The sequence below is a fragment of the Halichoerus grypus genome, chromosome 2 (genome assembly GCF_964656455.1).
Source record: "Halichoerus grypus chromosome 2, mHalGry1.hap1.1, whole genome shotgun sequence".
Classification (NCBI taxonomy): domain Eukaryota; kingdom Metazoa; phylum Chordata; class Mammalia; order Carnivora; family Phocidae; genus Halichoerus; species Halichoerus grypus.
Genome location: NC_135713.1, coordinates 100145301 through 100164004, shown reverse-complemented (window position 1 = coordinate 100164004; position 18704 = coordinate 100145301). Strand labels below are relative to the sequence as shown.

The 18704-nt window shown below is 38.4% G+C and overlaps 1 protein-coding gene across 1 annotated transcript in view; it reads left to right on the top strand.

Moving 5' to 3' along the window:
- The window catches only part of CENPH (centromere protein H), a 28788-nt gene extending 15650 nt beyond the window's left edge, over positions 1-13138 (top strand). Inside the window, exons 3-9 of the mRNA XM_078067245.1 lie at positions 863-911; positions 1307-1381; positions 4202-4258; positions 6736-6799; positions 7143-7194; positions 9085-9248; positions 12692-13138. Coding sequence (XP_077923371.1) covers positions 863-911; positions 1307-1381; positions 4202-4258; positions 6736-6799; positions 7143-7194; positions 9085-9248; positions 12692-12784 — 554 coding nt within the window. The 3' untranslated portion in view covers positions 12785-13138. The remainder of the gene's footprint in view (positions 1-862; positions 912-1306; positions 1382-4201; positions 4259-6735; positions 6800-7142; positions 7195-9084; positions 9249-12691) is intronic.
- Positions 13139-18704: the final 5566 nt, after the last annotated feature.

Genomic DNA, 18704 nt, shown 5'->3' with positions numbered 1-18704 from the left:
TTCTACAGAAAAAAAAAAGTCTTAGAATTTTGATTGGGATTTGATTGGGATCTATAGATCAATATGGGGGAAATTGTTGTATTAGCCATATTGATTCTTCTAATACCTATAGATGATATATCTTTTCAGTAATCGAACATATTCAGTGTAGAGGTCATATGCATATCTTGTTAAATTTATCCTTAAGTAGTTCATGTTTTTGAAAGAAACTGTATATTGTAATTTTACCTTTTAATTTCCAATTGTTTTTTCTTTTTTTTTAAATTTATTTATTTCTGTGTGTGAGAGAGAGAGAGAGAGAGAGAATGCAAGCACATGAATGGGGGTGGTGCAGAGGGAGAAGCAGGGAGCCCTATGTGGAACTCGATCCCACGACTCTGGGATCATGACCTGAGCCGAAGGCAGACACTTAACAGACTGAGCCACCCAGGCACCCCCGACTGTTTTTTTTCTAACATATAGACATACAGGTGATCTTTTTGACATTGCTCATGTTAATATTTTACTCCTTTTTTATTTTCCATTATTCTCAAACTGCTCTGTCTAGTATGGTAGCCACTAGCTCCATGTGACAATTGAAAACTTGAAATGTGGTTAGTCTTTGAGAGAGTATAAATGAAAAATACAGAAGAAAAGATTATAAAATATTTCATTAGTAATTTTAGATTAATTACATGTTGAAATGATAATATTTTAGACCTATTGGGTTAAAATAAGTTATACTGAAATATTTTCACTTGCTTTATAATATGGAAACTAAAAATTAAAAATTAAATTTTTGGTTTGCATTTGTGGCTTATATTTCTGTTGGACCACACTCTTCTAAAACTGTTACTAACTTCAAAAAATTATTTATTTGTAGATGAAGAAAAAACTCCAGAACAAATCATGCAAGATAAGCAAATTGAAGCGTATGTCATATTTTAAATTTTGTGTTTTTTACTAAGATTTGATATAATTACCCATCTTACACCATTATCTTCGTTTTCCTTTTCTTTATTTTTCCAAGTAATTTTTCATGCATGTACTGAGAAGTTGTTGATACGGGAGATGGACTTAACATGTACCTGAGTGATTACATTAGCGCTTTTGGCATTCCCCTTCACCAGATAATTAGTTGAATATCTCGGAGGCATCTGTTTACCAAATCTATAAATGCATCAGTGTGGGGAGCCTGTAGAATAATTTTATGTAGATAGGGTCATTTTACTTTTTTCAGAGGTTTACTTTATATGTTTTTTGATATTCAGTGAATTTTTTTGATATTGATATTGCTGAAATTTTTTTGTTCATGCTTCTTTGATAGTAAAATTGAAGACCTGGAAAATGAAATTGAAGATGTGAAAATTGCTTTTGAAATAAAAAAGCTTGCATTAGACAGGTAATTTTTACAATCTAGGTATAAGCATTGTGAACTGAATGAAAAATGGGTATGTTTTGAGGTGGAGGGAATATTTTAATTAGTCTAAATGATTAATCAAGTGATATGATCATTAGATAATGGTTACACAGATTTTGAGTTCTGAGAGAAAAGTTATGTCATTCATTAATACCTTCATTTGAAGTAGTTACATAAGATTGACTTAATAAGAAAATGTCAATCAAGGAAATAGAAGGGTGAGCTTAAATCCCATCCAGTGTTTCAAAGGATTACATGGATTCGATTACTACAGTAACTATTAATCAAGTAAAAGAATTGTCATCAAGTTTAAATATGTATGTATATATTTTTATTTTTTTAATTTTATTTTATTATGTTAATCACCATACATTACATCATTAGTTTTTGATGTAGTGTTCCATGATTCATTGTTTTCGTATAACACCCAGTGCTCCATTCAATATGTGCCCTCTTTAATATCCATCACCAGGCTAACCCATCCCCCCACCCCCTCCCCTCTAAAACCCTCAGTTTGTTTCTCAGAGTCCATAGTCTCTCATGGTTCGTCTCCCCCTCCGATTTCGCCCCTTTCATTTTTCCCTTCCTACTATCTTCTTTTTTTTTTTAACGTATAATGTATTATTTGTTTCAGAGGTACAGGTCTGTGATTCATCAGTCTTAACACAATTCACAGTGCTCACCATAGTACATACCCTCCCCAATGTCTATCACCCAGCCACCCCATCCCTCCCACCCCCCACCACTCCAGCAACCCTCAGTTTGTTTCCTGATTTTTAAAGATTTTGTTTTTAAGTAAAACACCAATATGGAGCTTGAACTCAGAACCCGAACTCACAACCCTGAGATCAAGAGTCTCATGCTCGGGGCGCCTGGGTGGCTCCGTCGTTAAGCGTCTGCCTTCGGCTCAGGTCATGATCCCAGGGTCCTGGGATCGAGCCCCACATTGGGCTCCCTGCTCCGTGGGGAGCCTGCTTCTCCCTCTCCCACTCCCCCTGCTTCTGTTCCCTCTCTCGCTGTGTCTCTGTCAAATAAATAAATAAAAAATCTTTAAAAAAAAAAAAGAGTCTCATGCTCTACTGATTGAGCCAGCCAGGTGCCCCTAAATATATTTTTAATATAGGTTTTGCATCCGTATTTTAAAATTCATTGAACAAATATTTGAATGCTTACTATGTCTAGAAAGCATTGTGGTAGGTGTTGGTATACTGTTGTTAATAAGACAAACAGGATCTCTTATGTGATCTGAATTAATAATCTCAATTAAGTGAATGATTTTTAAAATTACTTCCTTGTGTTTCTGGCCTTCCCAGATGAATTTCTTACACATTTAATTGAAAAGTAGTTAAAGTCCTCTTAATTGCTTCTAGTAGTGAACATTTTTCCCTGTTCTCATAAGTTGGCTCATTATATAGATTATATGTAGTTTTTATTAATTCATTTTAAGTAAGCTCTTTGCCCTACATGGAGCTTGAACTCATGACCCTGAGATCAAGTGTTGCATGCTTTACACACCGAGCCAGCCAGGTGCCCTAGATCATATATATTTTTTTTAGTATGTTATGTTAATCACCATACATTACATCATTAGTTTTTGATGTAGTGTTCCATGATTCATTGTTTGCGTATAACACCCCGTGCTCCTTGCAGAACGTGCCCTCTTTAATACCCATCACCAGGCTAACCCATCCTCCCACCCCCCTCCCCTCTAGAACCCTCAGTTTGTTTTTCAGAGTCCATCGTCTCTCATGATTCGTCTCCCCCTCTGATTTTCCCCCCTTCATTCTTCCCCTCCTGCTATCTTCTTCTTTTTTTTTTTTAACATACAATGTATTATTTGTTTCGGAGGTACAGATCTGTGATTCAACAGTCTTGCACAATTCACAGCACTCACCATAGCACATACCCTCCCCAATGTCTATCACCCAGCCACCCCATCCCTCCCACCCCCCACCACTCCAGCAACCCTCAGTTTGTTTCCTGAGATTAAGAATTCCTCATATCGGGGCGCCTGGGTGGCTCAGTTGGTTAAGCGACTGCCTTCGGCTCAGGTCATGATCCTGGAGTCCCGGGATCGAGTCCCGCATCAGGCTCCCTGCTTGGCAGGGAGTCTGCTTCTCCCTCTCCCACTCCCCCCTCTTGTGCTCTCTCTCTCTCTCAAATAAATAAATAAAATCTTTGAAAAAAAAAAAAAAAAGAATTCCTCATATCAGTGAGGTCCCTAGATCATATTTTTTAAGATGACTTCAGAGCTATTAAGAGATCTCGTTTTAATGAATTGAATTTTTTCGTGTGTGACAGAAAGGAAGAAATGACTCTGATATTGCTAAGTTGATTGCCTTTTCATTATTACTTATTTATTAGCTATTTGGATTTAAAAGTAATTTATGTAGTTTGTATGTAGGCGTATTTTAAAGTTTACATTCAGGTATGACTTTGTATGCCCTAACTCCATGTCAGGCCTGTGCTGATCTCTGTAGGGCCTTAATGCTTCCTCCTAGCCCTGCACCAAGGTAGATGGCTTGGAGAGCAAAGCTCAGGCTGATTTCAAGTCTCATTGGTCCCTCAGCCTGGCAGTGCACAACCACATGCAGCAGCCCTTTCCATCTTGTTATTTTCCATTTCTGTGACTTATTTATCAAAGTATTTCCCATACAATAGTGTTTATAAACGTACTTATGGTTTAGGTTACATTTAAAGGGAAATCCATCTTTAACTTGTATATATATACATTTTTTCTTTTCAATGTACCACAAATGTTATCCATGTTTTATAATGCCAGCTTTTTTCCTTGCATTGTAGGATGCAACTTTCGACTGCACTTAAAAAAAACCTGGAGAAGATTAACCCCAAGACTAGGTACGTTTGTTTTTTTTCTTTTTTCTTTTTTTCTGAATTTGTTAAGGCTTAGAGTAAGAAGGGAGATCTGCATAATGACTTTAGGTTTCTGAATTTTTTTTAATTAGCTGTCAGTGCCAACCACCTTTATCTGGGGAATAAGAAAAGTGATGGAATTTTTGTGGGCCCTCTTCAGCATTATAATTTTTAATCCTACTGACATTTTGTTTGGATTGCAACACTAAGAAGCAATGGAGATTTTTAGGCAGACAGTCTGAAAACTTTGAAGGAAGATTTTAAAAGTTTAGTTTTGTTCAGTATTTACTGTAAAACAGGGATAGGGCTCTTATTTATCCAATAACCCAGAAATTGGGTTATTGAGATAGGAATGAGACATGAATGAGACAGGAAGTATATGCCTCATTTTTCACTGGCAGAAATGAGCTTGTATATGTTAAACTATTTGCCAAGGATTATAAAATTAAAACTCTGGCAGTCAAGGTTTTTTATAATCTGATCCTTTGTGTATGGCCTCAGGGGCCTTACCTGTGCTCTTATCTATCAAAGCTCTAAAAAAATCTTGTGATAAAAGATTCCCTCCCATTAACACCGGAAAAGTGTTAAGATGCATCTGGGCACTTCCCCTTTCTGGGTGTCTTAGTTCAGACTGATAATGTATTCTCCCCATATTCCATATAACTCCAGGATTACATAAATCCTAAAATATGAATTTGGGCCCTCTTAACGATTGCTCTTCCATTAAAGGTGAGCTTTAAACATTCTTGAGTTAAAGAGGTACAGGACAAATTGAGCTCCAAAGAGACAGAAAGGCCAAATAGGCTGAGGTAGTAGTGCCTTTAGCAAGTTTTAAAGTTTTCAAACCAGTATAGCTGTAACTAGTGGAAAATGAGTTTAGCTTTCACAGGTCTATGCAAAGATTTACATTTTCAGCCTCCTCAACAAACTCCTTCTGCATGCAATGTTTCTCATGCCTGGCCGGTATCAGAATAATTAGTATTATCACAGTGATCACATTGCTGGTCCCATCCCAAAACTACTGACTCAATCTCTGAGTCCAAATGGGCATGATGGGGGTCCTGTGGTGATCCACATTAAATATCCTCCCAAAGGATTGTGGCACTTTGAAGTATAAGAACCATTGTTCTTACCTAGTCTTATTTTACACTTTGGCTCCAGCTATACCAAACTAGGTAATCTAGGTAATTACTTCATGTCCTTTAAGATTCAAGAGTTTCCCTTGTTCTACTCTGTGCACAGCTGTTTCATTACTGGTTGTAATGAAACCATACTATAGTTGTGGTTCCATTTTTCTCTTTCAGCAGATTCTTTCCTCTTGGTGTTTTACTTTGCTTTATATTCCTGGTGCCTGCACAGGTCTTAGCATATAGTAGGTAATCAGAAATATTTGTTGAAGACATGAGGGTAAGAAGCAGCTTGAATATTCATTGAAACTATTCTCTATGATGCTATAATGGTGAATACATGTCTTTATACATTTGTCAAACCCATAGAATGTACACCACCAAGAGTGAACCCTAATGTGAATTATGGGCTTTGGATGATAATGATATGTTAAATGTAGATTCATCATTTGTGATGAATGGACCTTTCTGGTGGGGGATGTTGATAGTTGAGGAGGCCATGTGTGGTGGGGGACAGGGGCATATGGGCTTACTTTCTGTTCAGTTTTGCTATGAGCCTAAAACTGCTCTAAAAAAGTCTATTTTTTAAAAAAGCAACTTATTAGCATGCTATTAGGGCTTTTTCTCCAAAATAGTAGATTTTTAGAAATGTTCCTACATGCTTGAATTTCATATTTTTTATTGTTTGTGATTACAGATTGTTTTAGGGAAATGCATCTCTAATTTTTTTTTTTTAATTTTTAAAAAAAGATTTTATTTATTTATTTGACAGAGAGAGAGACAGCAAGAGAGGGAACACAAGCAGGGGGGGTGGGAAAGGGAGAAGCAAGCCCCCCCCGCTGAGCAGGGAGCCCGATGCAGGACTCGATCCCAGGACCCTGGGATCACGACCTGAGCTAAAGGCAGACGCTTAACGACTGAGCCATCCAGGCGCCCCTGCACCTCTAATTTTAAACAGTTTAGTTTACATCAAACTTTTCCAGGTTTATTTTGTTAAAAGTTGACTTTCTAGGGGTGCCTGGGTGGCTCAGCTGGTTAAGCGTCTGCCTTCGGCTCAGGTCATGATCCCAGGGTCCTGGGATCGAGCCCCGCATCGGGCTCCCCGCTCAGCGGGAAGCCTGCCGCTCCTTCTCCCACTCCCCCTGCTTGTGTTCCCTCTCTCGCTGTGTCTCTCTCTGTCAAATAAATAAATAAAATCTTAAAAAAAAAAAAAAATGGACTTTCTATTGAAGTATAAGTAAATTTCATGAAAGGAAATACATAGTAATTGATTTGTTCATTAATGATATTATTTTTAATTAAGGTTAACAAATCATTTTTTTTATTCCTTTTCAGTGTGCTCATGGATAACATGAAACACGTATTAAAGCTAAACAAATTAATAATGAAATCACAACAGGTAACTGCACATTGGGCTGCTTATGCATTCTCATAATTTCAGTAACTTGTTGCTGGCAACTGTATTGTGTATGATTATATAGGATTACCAAAAGGTTACTGGTATGATTGGAATTCACTGTTCTTAAGTTTTCTTTTTCTCATAACTCAGTTATTTCTGACTATTGTGGCTAATTATTTACTAAAATTTAAGCTACTGTCCTTTTTCTTTTTTGGTATGGAAATAAAGGGATTGAAAACTGCAGGTTTGGAAAACATGGGCTAATAGATAAAATTCACTGATGTTAAGTGTTAGAGGTGTGTTCTTAGAGAATGTGCCTTAATCTTTTTATTTTTAATAACAGGAATCTTGGGATTTGGAGGAAAAACTACTTGATGTTAGAAAGAAGAGATTACGTATGTAGAACAGTTTTTTTGTTTTTGTTTTTTTTGTAGAAAACATTTTCACTTACAGTGGAGATTGCCAGTTACCACAATCATTGAGAAATTTCTTAATTTTCAGATTTTCTTAAAATTTTGCACATGGCATTTTTAAAATTAGTATGTAAAATGTTTTTCGCTTGATTCATTTCTGTTGTTTTAGGACTTTAAATCACAAAATTAATACATTCTCAGGGAGGGCGCCTGGGTGGCTCAGTCATTAAGCGTCTGCCTTCGGCTCAGGTCATGATCTCAGGGTCCTGGGATCGAGCCCCACATCAGGCTCCCTGCTCTGCGGGAAGCCTGCTTCTCCCTCTCCCACTCCCCCTGCTTGTGTTCCCTCTCTCGCTGTGTCTCTTTCTGTCAAATAAATAAGTAAAATCTTAAAATATATATATATATATATATATTCTCAGGGAGAAAAAATCAAATGATACAGAAAAGTATAATGTGAAAGCCTTACCTCCTTCCTGTGTGACCACACTTAGGCATAATCATTCCAGTACTTTTTCCATGTCCATATAAATATATTTATATATACATAATTTTAAGTTATCATTTGATACATATGATTCTACAGCTTTTTAACTTAATGAACATGAGATAGCTTTTTGCATTGAAATTATTGAATTTTTTTTTAAAGTAATACACATTTTCAGTAGAATTTGGAAACAAAAATATACTTAGGGAAAGTAAAATTTTTTAATTTACTATGAAGAGATAATCACTCTTCAGTGCTTTTTTTCTTTTTAAGATTTTTATTTTATTTGAGAGTGAGAGAGCACAAGTGGGGTGAGGGGCAAAGGGAGAAGCAGGCTCTTCGCTGAGCAGGGAGCCCAGTGTGGGGTTCAATCCTGGCACTCCGGGATCATGACCAGAGCCGAAGGCAGCCATCTAACCGACTGAGCCACCCAGCCGCCCCCACCTTTTTTTTTTTTTAAAGATTTTATTTATTTTCTTTATTTGAGGGGGAGAAGGAGTGAGCGTGAGCAGGGGAAGGGGCAGAGGGAGAGGGAGAGAGAGAATCTCAAGCAGATTCCATGCTGAGTGTGGAGCCAGGCACAGGGTTTGATCTCACAACAATGAGATCATGACCTGAGTGGAAATCAGGTCAGACCTTTACCTGACTGAGCCTTTCAGGGCTTCGGTGCTTATTTCTTATCTAATAAAATTGGCCTCATTTTATTCTATGTTGTAAACTGCCTTTTTCATTTAATAGTATAGGCATGATTTATTATTTTTAAATATTACACAGATTTGCCTGTTTGTAAGTAATCTCAGGGTCAGAAGTAGTTCCGGTCATCTGATCTAATCACTCTTTGGATGTTTAATGTTTTCCATCGCATTCCAACCTGTTTTGATCCATTTATATCAAGGAACCAAGCTCCTGGGACACACCCATTTATGTTTTCAAATAGTTTAATTCTTAGAACATTTCAGGAACTATAGGAAATGGTTGATGATGTGTTTATCCCTGGAGAAGAGAATCTCTTATTGAAAATTTATCTTGTTGATGTGTCATTTTTGTAAATAAAGGAGGAAAAGGTATTTCCTTACATGTATCTTTTGCCTTCCTTTTGGCAACCCTGAGTAAGTCCTCTTTAACACTTCAAACATAAGTAGACAGCTGTCATTATCATACGTACATACCCTGAATATATTTCATGCAGGACATTGCTAAGGATAAAGTTAAAATACTGGTATTTTTCACCAGTATTTTAGATCAAAATGGAACTGCAACTTAAAATGATGCTTATTAAATATTTTCTCTTGACTGATATAATCTAAGGAACTGTTCTGCTTCACAGTTTTTCCAGATTCTTGTTTGTAGGAATTGTTAAATATAGTATTTTTTTAACCTAATAGAATTAAAACAAGCTTCAGAAGGTAAGCTTTTAGAAATACAGACTGAAAAGAACAAACAGAAAGATGATTTGGCCAATATGGAAAATTCAGACAAGATAAAGACCATACAACAAAACCTGCAGATGGAGATACAGATTACGACAGTTATTCAACATGTGTTTCAGGTAATATTTATATAAGGAAAGTAGGTAAAGAACTTTTTAAAAATGATTGGTTCTGTTACTTTCAGATTTGCTTTCAGTTAGTCTTTGATCCTGAAAAAATCATGAATTCAATACTAAATATTAGTCTGTTTACCTATATTTGGAATTTATGTCTATTTAATGTTTAAGACTTTGACTTTTCATTATGGTTAGATCTTAGGCATTTATAAGTGGAATGATTTTAGCTTTGTGGAGACAGGTATAATGGTGGAAAGCATTAGAACTTAAACTTGGGAGGTGGGGGAAAACATGGATGGGGTGATGGGAATCTAGAATTACGATCCATACTGCAACTTAATAGTTGAGAACCTTGAGCAAATTATTTAAGTTTTCTAAACATCAGTTTCCCTGTTTAGAAAAAGAGGTTGTAAAACATAAAGAAGATAATTCATGTTAATCTGTCTAGCATAATGTCTGGTCCAAGTAAATTCTCAATAAATGTCGGTAGTTATTACCATATTACCTCTTAAATTTTATGTGTTCCTTTATTCTGGAGGGTTTTCATTTCTCTTTTGAATTACAAAATGTCTCAACCTGTTGAGGTGAAATACTTAAATTACCAGATTTCAATTAGGAAGATACACAGTTAAAACTGCCCATTATGAATGAGATCTTGCCATTTGCAACGACGTGGATGGAACTGGAGGGTGTTATGCTGAGCGAAATAAGTCAATCAGAGAAAGACATGTATCATATGACCTCACTGATATGAGGAATTCTTAATCTCAGGAAACAAACTGAGGATTGCTGGAGTGGGGGATGGGGTGGGAGGGATGGGGTGGCTGGGTGATAGACACTGGGGAGGGTATGTGCTATGGTGAGTGCTGTGAATTGTGCAAGACTGTTGAATCACAGATCTGTACCTCTGAAACAAATAATGCAATATATGTTTAAAAAAAAAAAAGCAGGAGGGGAAGAATGAAGGTGGGGGGAAATCGGAGGGGGAGATGAACCATGAGAGATGATGGACTCTGAAAAACAAACTGAGGGTTCTAGAGGGGAGGGAGGTGGGAGGATGGGTTAGCCTGGTGATGGGTATTAAAGAGGGCACGTACTGCATGGAGCACTGGGTGTTATACGCAAACAATGAATCATGGAACACTACATGAAAAACTAATGATGTAGGGGCGCCTGGGTGGCTCAGTCATTAAGCGTCTGCCTTCGGCTCAGGTCATGATCCCAGGGTCCTGGGATCGAGCCCCGCATCGGGCTCCCTGCTCCACGGGAAGCCTGCTTCTCCCTCTCCCACTCCCCCTGCTTGTGTTCCTGCTCTCGCTCTCTCTGTCAAATAAATAAATAAAATCTTAAAAAAAAAAAAAACTAATGATGTAATGTATGGTGATTAACATAACAATAAAAAAATTTTTTAAACCTGCCCATTATGTGTAAAGCAAATATTTATTATCATGTGTAAAGCATATCCTTGTAGAATGTGAGTTCTTATATCTGATCGTAAGAAATTCTTCCTCGGGTCTTTTTTTAAGATTCTGTTTATTTGTTTATTTAAGAGACAGAGAACAGAAGTAGTGGGGAGGGAGAAGTAGGGGGAAAGAATCTGAAGCAGACTCCACGCTGAGCATAGAGCCGTCGTGGGTTCAGTCTCATGACCCTGAGATCATGACCTGAGCCAAAACCAAGAGTTAGACGCTTAACCATCTGAGCCACCTAGGCACCCCTCTTCATCAGGTCTTAAACCTACCTTTTAGTAGCAGTGCTTTACTCTATTAGGAGTAAAGAAGTCCCTTAGACTAACCTTCAGTGGAGGATTGCATCATAAGTACAGGATCATTTTTTTTTTTTTAAGATTTTATTTATTTGACAGAGACAGCAAGAGAGGAAACACAAGCAGGGGGAGTGGGAGAGGGAGAAGCAGGCTTCCCGCGGAGCAGGGAGCCCAACGCGGAGCTCAATTCCAGTACCCCAGGATCATGACCTGAGCCGAAGGCAGATGCTTAATGACTGAGCCACCCAGGAGCCCCAGTACAGGATCATTTTAATTTTCTTTGGCACCTGTTCCTTCCTACTGCTTTGAGACTTCTATTATTTTGTATTTCTTAGCTTTTATTCATATCCTCTTAGTGTTAATTTTGATTTAATGAAATCATTGCTTTGCTAAGCAGAACATAGCTTTGGCTGCATTTGGAGCTCCTGACCCTAATGGGTTCAGTCATATTTGAATGTTTACTTCCCCTTGCCTTTGTAAATTTAATTGGATTTATATACACCAGCCCAGTAGCAAGAATGTTCTGTGTATAGGACAAATTTTTAAATATTTTTATACATAACAATAGAACACTTAAATTCTAAAATCTATTTGAACAGGATTTGAATTAGTCACTTGGTATCATTGAGCCATAGTTTTTTTTAAATAAATAGGGCATGGGCGCCTGGGTGGCTCAGTCGTTAGGCGTCTGCCTTTGGCTCAGGTCATGGTCCCAGGGTCCTGGGATCGAGCCCCGCATCAGGCTCCCTGCTCAGCGGGAAGCCTGCTTCTCCTTCTCCCACTCCCTCTGCTTGTGTTCCCTCTCTCGCTGTGTCTCTCTGTCAAATAAATAAATAAAATCTTAAAAAATAAATGAATAGGGCATAACAGTTTATGCTTAAATTGTTTTTCACTGTAGAAGTGCAAAATGACTGAATCACAGCTGCAGTCTTTTTCCTTTAATCTAGAATACCATTGCAAACATCCCTAATAGGTAAAAGCTGTCTCCAAAAACTGATGAAGCAAAAAAAAAATTGTTGTAAACATTGTAAATAGTCCCTAGCATTATGGGGATTGAGGCTGAACCCTTACTGAAAGTGGAAATGAGGATACAAGAATGTATTTTTCTTTTTTTAATAGATTTTATTTATTTATTCATTTATTTGAGAGATAGAGCGCGTGCATAAGTAGGAAGAGGGGGCAGAGGGAGAGGGAGAGAGAATCTGAAGCAGCAAACGCTCCCCTGAGGGGGTGGTGTGTGGGGGTGCTCGATCTCAATACTGTAAGGTCAGGACCTGAGCCAAAACCAAGAGTTGGACTCTTAACTGACTCAGCCACCCAGACACCCCAAAATGTATTTTTTCATAGAGTAGATGCCCATACCTAGTTTGGTAAATATTTGATAAGATTAGTGAAAGAGGGGGGCACCCGGGTGGCTCCATGGGTTAAGCGTCTGCATTTGGCTCAGGTCATGCCTGGGATCTAGTCTGCACCATATAGGACTCCCTGCTCAGTGGGGAGCCTGCTTCTTCCTCTCCCTCTGTTCCTCCCCCTTGCTCGTGCGCGCTCTCTCACTTTCTCTCTCAAATAAATAAATAAAATCTTAAAAAAAAAATTAGTGAAAGAGGATTTTTTAAAAATCTTGTTATATTTTTAAACGTACTTATAACTTTAATATAATTTTTTTCTTTTTTTATTACAGAACCTCATTTTAGGAAGTAAAGCCAATTGGGCAGAGGATTCTGCCTTTAAGGAAACTGTTCTACAGCTTGAGAAGAATCTCACCATGATGTAATAAGAATTCTGTTTTGTTATTTTTTGTTTCAGTCTTTAATATGTCATTTAAATAGCAAATTTAAAGTAAAATTTTTATTTAGTGTTTTTGGAACTAATATTGCAAAGTTTTTGTAGCTTAACACTATAACATGGAATTTGTTATTTCAACTATGTTAATTAAAGTGATTGGCATTCTCTAAAAGAATCTGAAAGTCTTAGCCTTGCAAGGGCCCCGAAAGACATCTAATCTAGCTTTCCACTGAATGTGGACATTTTTTCTACAACATTTCTGGCAGTCCCAACTCTCATTTGGAATACTTCTTCTTTTTTTCTTTTTCTTTTCTTTTTTCACTTCTCTTTCCTCCTTCCTCCCTCCCTCCCTTTCTTTCTTTCTTTCTTTCTTTTTTTTTTTCTTTCTTTCTTTTCTTTCTTGTTTCAAGTTTTTATTTAAATTCCAGTTAGTTAACATACAGTGTAATATTAGTTTCAGGAGTAGAATTTAGTGATTCATCATTTACGTATGACACCCCAGTGCTAATCACAAGTGTCCTCAATACCCTTCACCCATTTAACCCATCCCTCCACCCCCATTATTTGGAATACTTTTGTGCATTTGTCAGTCAACTAAAATATTAGAAAAATTAGAAAAGGGTATCCACATCTTGATGTGTTTTCAACTATCAGTTGTATTTTATTGAAATAAATCTCATTTTAGTTTTATCTCAACACAAATTCTTTTTTTGCCTTTTTTTTTTTAATACAGAGATATAATTGACATAGCATTGTGTAAGTTGAAGGTGTACAATGGGTTGATTTGACCACCATGGCATTAGCTCACATCTGCATCATGTCACATAATTATTTCTTTTTCGTGGTGAGAACATTTAAGATCATAGTAACTTGAAAGTATATAATAATGTTAACTATAATCACAATGCTGTGCATTCAATCTCCAAAAACTTACTCATCTTCTAACTGCATTTTTGTACTCCGTGACCAACATCTCCCCAAGTCCCCCACACCCCATCCGCATCTTTGTTTATTTTCCCATCCATCCACATCTTTAAACAGAAACCCAAATAAAGCACCTCAACCTTGAAAAACAAAAAAGATAAACATTTCCAAAATGTTAAGACTTGTGGTTATTGTAGAGTAATTGTGACTTTATTATTTTGTACTTCTATATCACATTTTACTTTTATAAGTTAAAAAGTAAAAAGAGTAAATGTTACTCTGTCTTATTAATAACTTGAACTTGCTGGGGCGCCTGTCTGGCTCAGTAGATAGAGCATGCAACTCTTGATCTCAGGGTCGTGAGTTCAAGCCCCATGTTGGGTATAGAGATTACTAAAAATATATCAACTCAAAAAAAAAAAAAAGAACTTGCTATCTTTTATAGTGTCCCATCCCTTTTTAGAGAAAGCTCTAATTTGAGTTCTTTATTAGTTTGGAGCTATTAATCATTTTCATAGACAATGTAGTGTTTTCAATATTCTTTTTCTTTTTTTAAAGATTTTATTGATTTATTTGAGAGAGAATGAGTGGGGGGAAGGGCAGAGGGCCAAGCAGACTCCCTGCTGAGCAGGGAGCCTGTTGAGGCTCGATCCCAGAACCCTGAGATCATAACCCAAGCTTAACTGACTGAGCCACCCAGGTGCCCCTCAACACTTTCTTAAGAAGGACTTTAAACTTGAAAAGATACACTGTAGGGGCGCCTGGGTGGCTCAGTCGTTAAGCGTCTGCCTTCGGCTCAGGTCATGATCTCAGGGTCCTGGGATCGAGCCCCACATCGAGCCCCACATCGGGCTCCCTGCTCGGCGGGAAGCCTGCTTCTCCCTCTCCCACTCCCCCTGCTTGTGTTCCCTCTCTCGCCGTGCCTCTCTCTGTCAAATAAATAAATAAAATCTTAAAAAAAAAAAAAAAGATACACTGTAGTGGATAATAGCATTTGAAATCTGTTCTTTAGACCAATAATGGAAATACAGAGATTAGTCTAAATTTGAATTCTAAATACTTTTCTTTGAAATATTTAGTCTTCATTTGTTTTGATAAATTATAATTTATGTGTAGTGTTATTCTTTTTGCCATAGTGTATTCTTGGAAATTGTCTATATAAATTATTGTAAAACAAGTTTTATATACATATATATGTACATATATATACATATATGCATATATGTGTACATATATATGTATACTTTTTCTTTTAAGATTTATTTATTCTAGAGAGAGAGTAGGCACGCAAGCAGGGGGAGGGGCAGAGGGAGAGAATACCTCAAGCAGACTCCTCACTGGGCACAGAGCACAAAGCTGGGCTCTTTCCCCCCCACCCATGAGATCATGACTGGAGCCGAAACCAAGAGCTGGACGAGCCACCCAGGCGCCCCAACAAGTTTTATTTCTATTTTAATTTTTTAATTATTTTTTGAAAAGATCTTATTTATTTGATAGAGACACAGCGAGAGAGGGAACACAAGCAGGGGGAGAGGGAGAAGCAGGCTTCCCACGGAGCAGGGAGCCAGATGCAGGGCTCGATCCCAGGACCCTGGGATCATGACCTGAGCAGAAGGCAGATGCTTAACGACTGAGCCACCCAGGCGCTCCCAAGTTTTATTTTTCTTACAGGAAAGCATTATTCTGGAAAATACCTTCCTGATGTAAAGATTCAGAATCCTCTAAAAATCTTTTTGCATTTTCCTAGGATTTTCTTATCCTCTGTATTCCCTTCTAAAGCCCAAATCTGAGACAGAAATTTCATTAGTCAGTTTTTCCTCAAGTGCTGAATAACAACTCCCTGGCTTAACAACAAACATATCTCTGTTGGATCCATAGTGTGGCTGATCATTGGAGGAGCTGAGGACCATCCACTGTCTGAAACATTCTCATGGTTTATGTGGCGAAGTCAAATTACACAAGCACATTTAAAGTTTCTAGTTGGGGGACACCTGGGTGGCTTAGTTGGTTAAGCATCTGCCTTCGGCTCAGGTCATGATCACAGGGTCCTGGGATCGAGCCCCACATTGGGCTCCTTGCTCAGTGGGGAGCCTGCTTCTCTGCCTGCTCTGCCTGCCGCTCCCCCTGCTTGAGCTCTCTCTCTCTCTGACATAAAGTCTTTTTTTTTCAAATAAAGTTTCTACTTGGAAGAGGTGTACATTGTTTCCACCAAGGCTCCATTCACCAAGCCAAACATCACTGGGACAGGAAAGTATACTCCCACAGTGCTAGGGGAGTGCTAGGTTTCAGAAAGGGGGAAGAAAATGGGTATCTGCTGAAAAGAATACAGTCCACTACAGTATGCAGTCTTGGTCTTAAATATTAACTTCCCTTTTGCACATAAAAGATACACCCTTCCCCAAGGAAAGTAAGTTAACAGTGTCATCCAATCATAACAGTTTCAAAGTTCGGGATCTCATGATAGTCTTTCACATCAGATCCAGATGTGGCTCTTCATGATCTGGAGATTAATGAACTGAAAAGACAAATTCTGTTGCTTCACGTAGCCAGCATACAACAGTGGACAAGGTTAGGAATTCTGAAATACTGCTTGGCAAATGATAGGAGGTGCCCCTTCCTAAGGAGAGGGAACACCTTATGATTAGGCTCTTATGCTGCTCATTGGAAGAGGTTATTTTGTCATTTCCGACTCTGCCCTTTGCTAAGTTCCCCCACCCCTTTTTAAAAAAAAAGATTTTATTTATTTGACAGAGACACAGCGAGAGAGGGGACACAAGCAGGGGCAGCGGGAGAGGGAGAACCGGATTCCCCACTGAGCAAGGAGCCCGATGTGGGACTCGATCCCAGGACCCTGGGATCATGACCTAAGCCAAAGGCAGATGCTTAACAACTGAGCCACCCAGGTGCCCAAGTTCCCCGTTTCCATGACTAACCTTGGACATATCTGAAGAGGGCATTAGAGAGTATGTCCTGAGCAGCTTCCTCAATTGGGGACACATCATTTTACATCTCAGTCTCAAATTCTGGGCTGTGGTGCTTTTGTTAGTGTATGTGTATATATATGTGTGTATGTATATATATATAATTTTTTTTTTTAAAAGATTTTATTTGACAGGGAGAGACACAGCGAGAGAGGGAACACAAGCAGGGGGCGTGGGAGAGGGAAAAGCAGGCTTCCCGCGGAGCCGGGAGCCCAATGCGGGGCTCGATCCCAGGACCCTGGATCATGACCTGAGTCGAAGGCAGACGCTTAACGACTGAGCCACCCAGGTGCCCCAGGAGTTTCAAAATTTTTTTTATCAAGAAAAAACTCACCGAGTTGTACTCGGTACATTCATTCATTCATTCATTCATTCATTTATTTATGTTTTATTTGTCAGAGAGTGAGCACAAGCACAGGGAGCGGCAGGCAGAGGGGGAAGCAGGCACCCTGCTGAGCTAGGAGCCCGATGCGGGACTCAATCCCAGGATTCCGGGATCATGACCAGAGCCAAAGGCAGATGCTTAACCGACTGAGCCACCCAGACGCCCCTGTATATGTACTTTATATTGCATCACATCGGGAGGCTGACATGTATGGTAAGTTTTGCCTAAAGGTCTACAGCCAATGTCAGAAAAGGGAACGTGGAACAAGAAAGTAGTCAAAGGCCAAGTAGATAGAGACATTTAAGAATACATAATACAAGAAGTAGAATCAGATGGTGTGCTCCAGGTTCATGAGAATAGCCAAATAATAGTACTGAGAGTGTAGACAGAAATCACAGGACCTGAGTGGGGTCAATAATCAAATGATCTGATGACATACCTGATGGTGACTGATAGAAACTGATTAGCAGTAGGAAAAGAAGACATGATTTGAGGGTTGAGGCAAGTTGCTGCTTCCACTTTAACTACTTTTATCATCTTCATCCTAGAGAGAATTAATTTATGAGAGCTGGATGAGAATTCTGTGGAGTATGAATATCAACACTTAGAAATGAAGCCACAAGTAAAGAAAAGTCATATTTTCCTGGCTGATTCCCCAAAACAAAATCCATACCAATATGACCAGTAATTTGCACTGCATTTGACATTTTCTGAAATTTATTATCAGGTATTCCCAGGAGACTTCTTTGTATTTGAGGACTTGGAAAGTTTTGTTTTTTTCTTTTTCTTTCTTTCTTTTTTTTTTTTAGACTTTATTTATTTTAGAGAAGGAGACAGTGCCAGCAGGGGGTTGGAGGAGAGGGAGAGGGACAAGCAGACTCTGCGTTGAGCCCATATGGAGCTAGATGTGGGGCTTGATCCAACGATGCCAAGATCATGACCTGAGCTGAAATCAAGAGTCCGAAGGTTAACTGACTGAGCTACCCACGTACCCCTGGAAAGTTTATTTTTTAATAAACTCTCTAAATTATGGGACTTCTTTTTCCATAATCATTTCTTAAATATAGTCATAAAGGAAAATGAAAAACATTTATTTAGAAAAGTAACCAAGAAAGTCTATGTCTTTTAAATGACCTTAGAATGAGAATCTAGGGAATGTCTGGGTGGCTCGGTTAAGCATCTGCCTTCGGCTCAGGTCATGATCCCAGGGTCCTGGGACTAAGCCCCACATCAGGCTCCCTGCTCAGCACAGGGAGCTTCTCCCTCTCCCTCTGCCTGCTGCTCCCCCTGCTTGTGCTCTCTCTCTCTGTCAAAAAAAAAAAAAAAAAATCTTTTTAAGAAATAGAATGAGAATCTAATATTGTAGTTATTCACATAGAAACTTGCTGTTTCTCTGTGTGTAAACGAAAAGTCTTTGTACTAGAAATCTAAGCTTCTGCTGCTTTTGAGCTTTTCTTCCCTAGCTGTATTGAGGTCATTGACAAAATTGTAAGGTATTTAAAGTGTACAACTTCATTTGGTGTACATATACATTGTGAAGAGATTCCCACACCTGAGTTAACACATCACCACTTTTGAGCTTTAAGAACACATTATCTGGTTTCAGCAGTGGTGGCTTA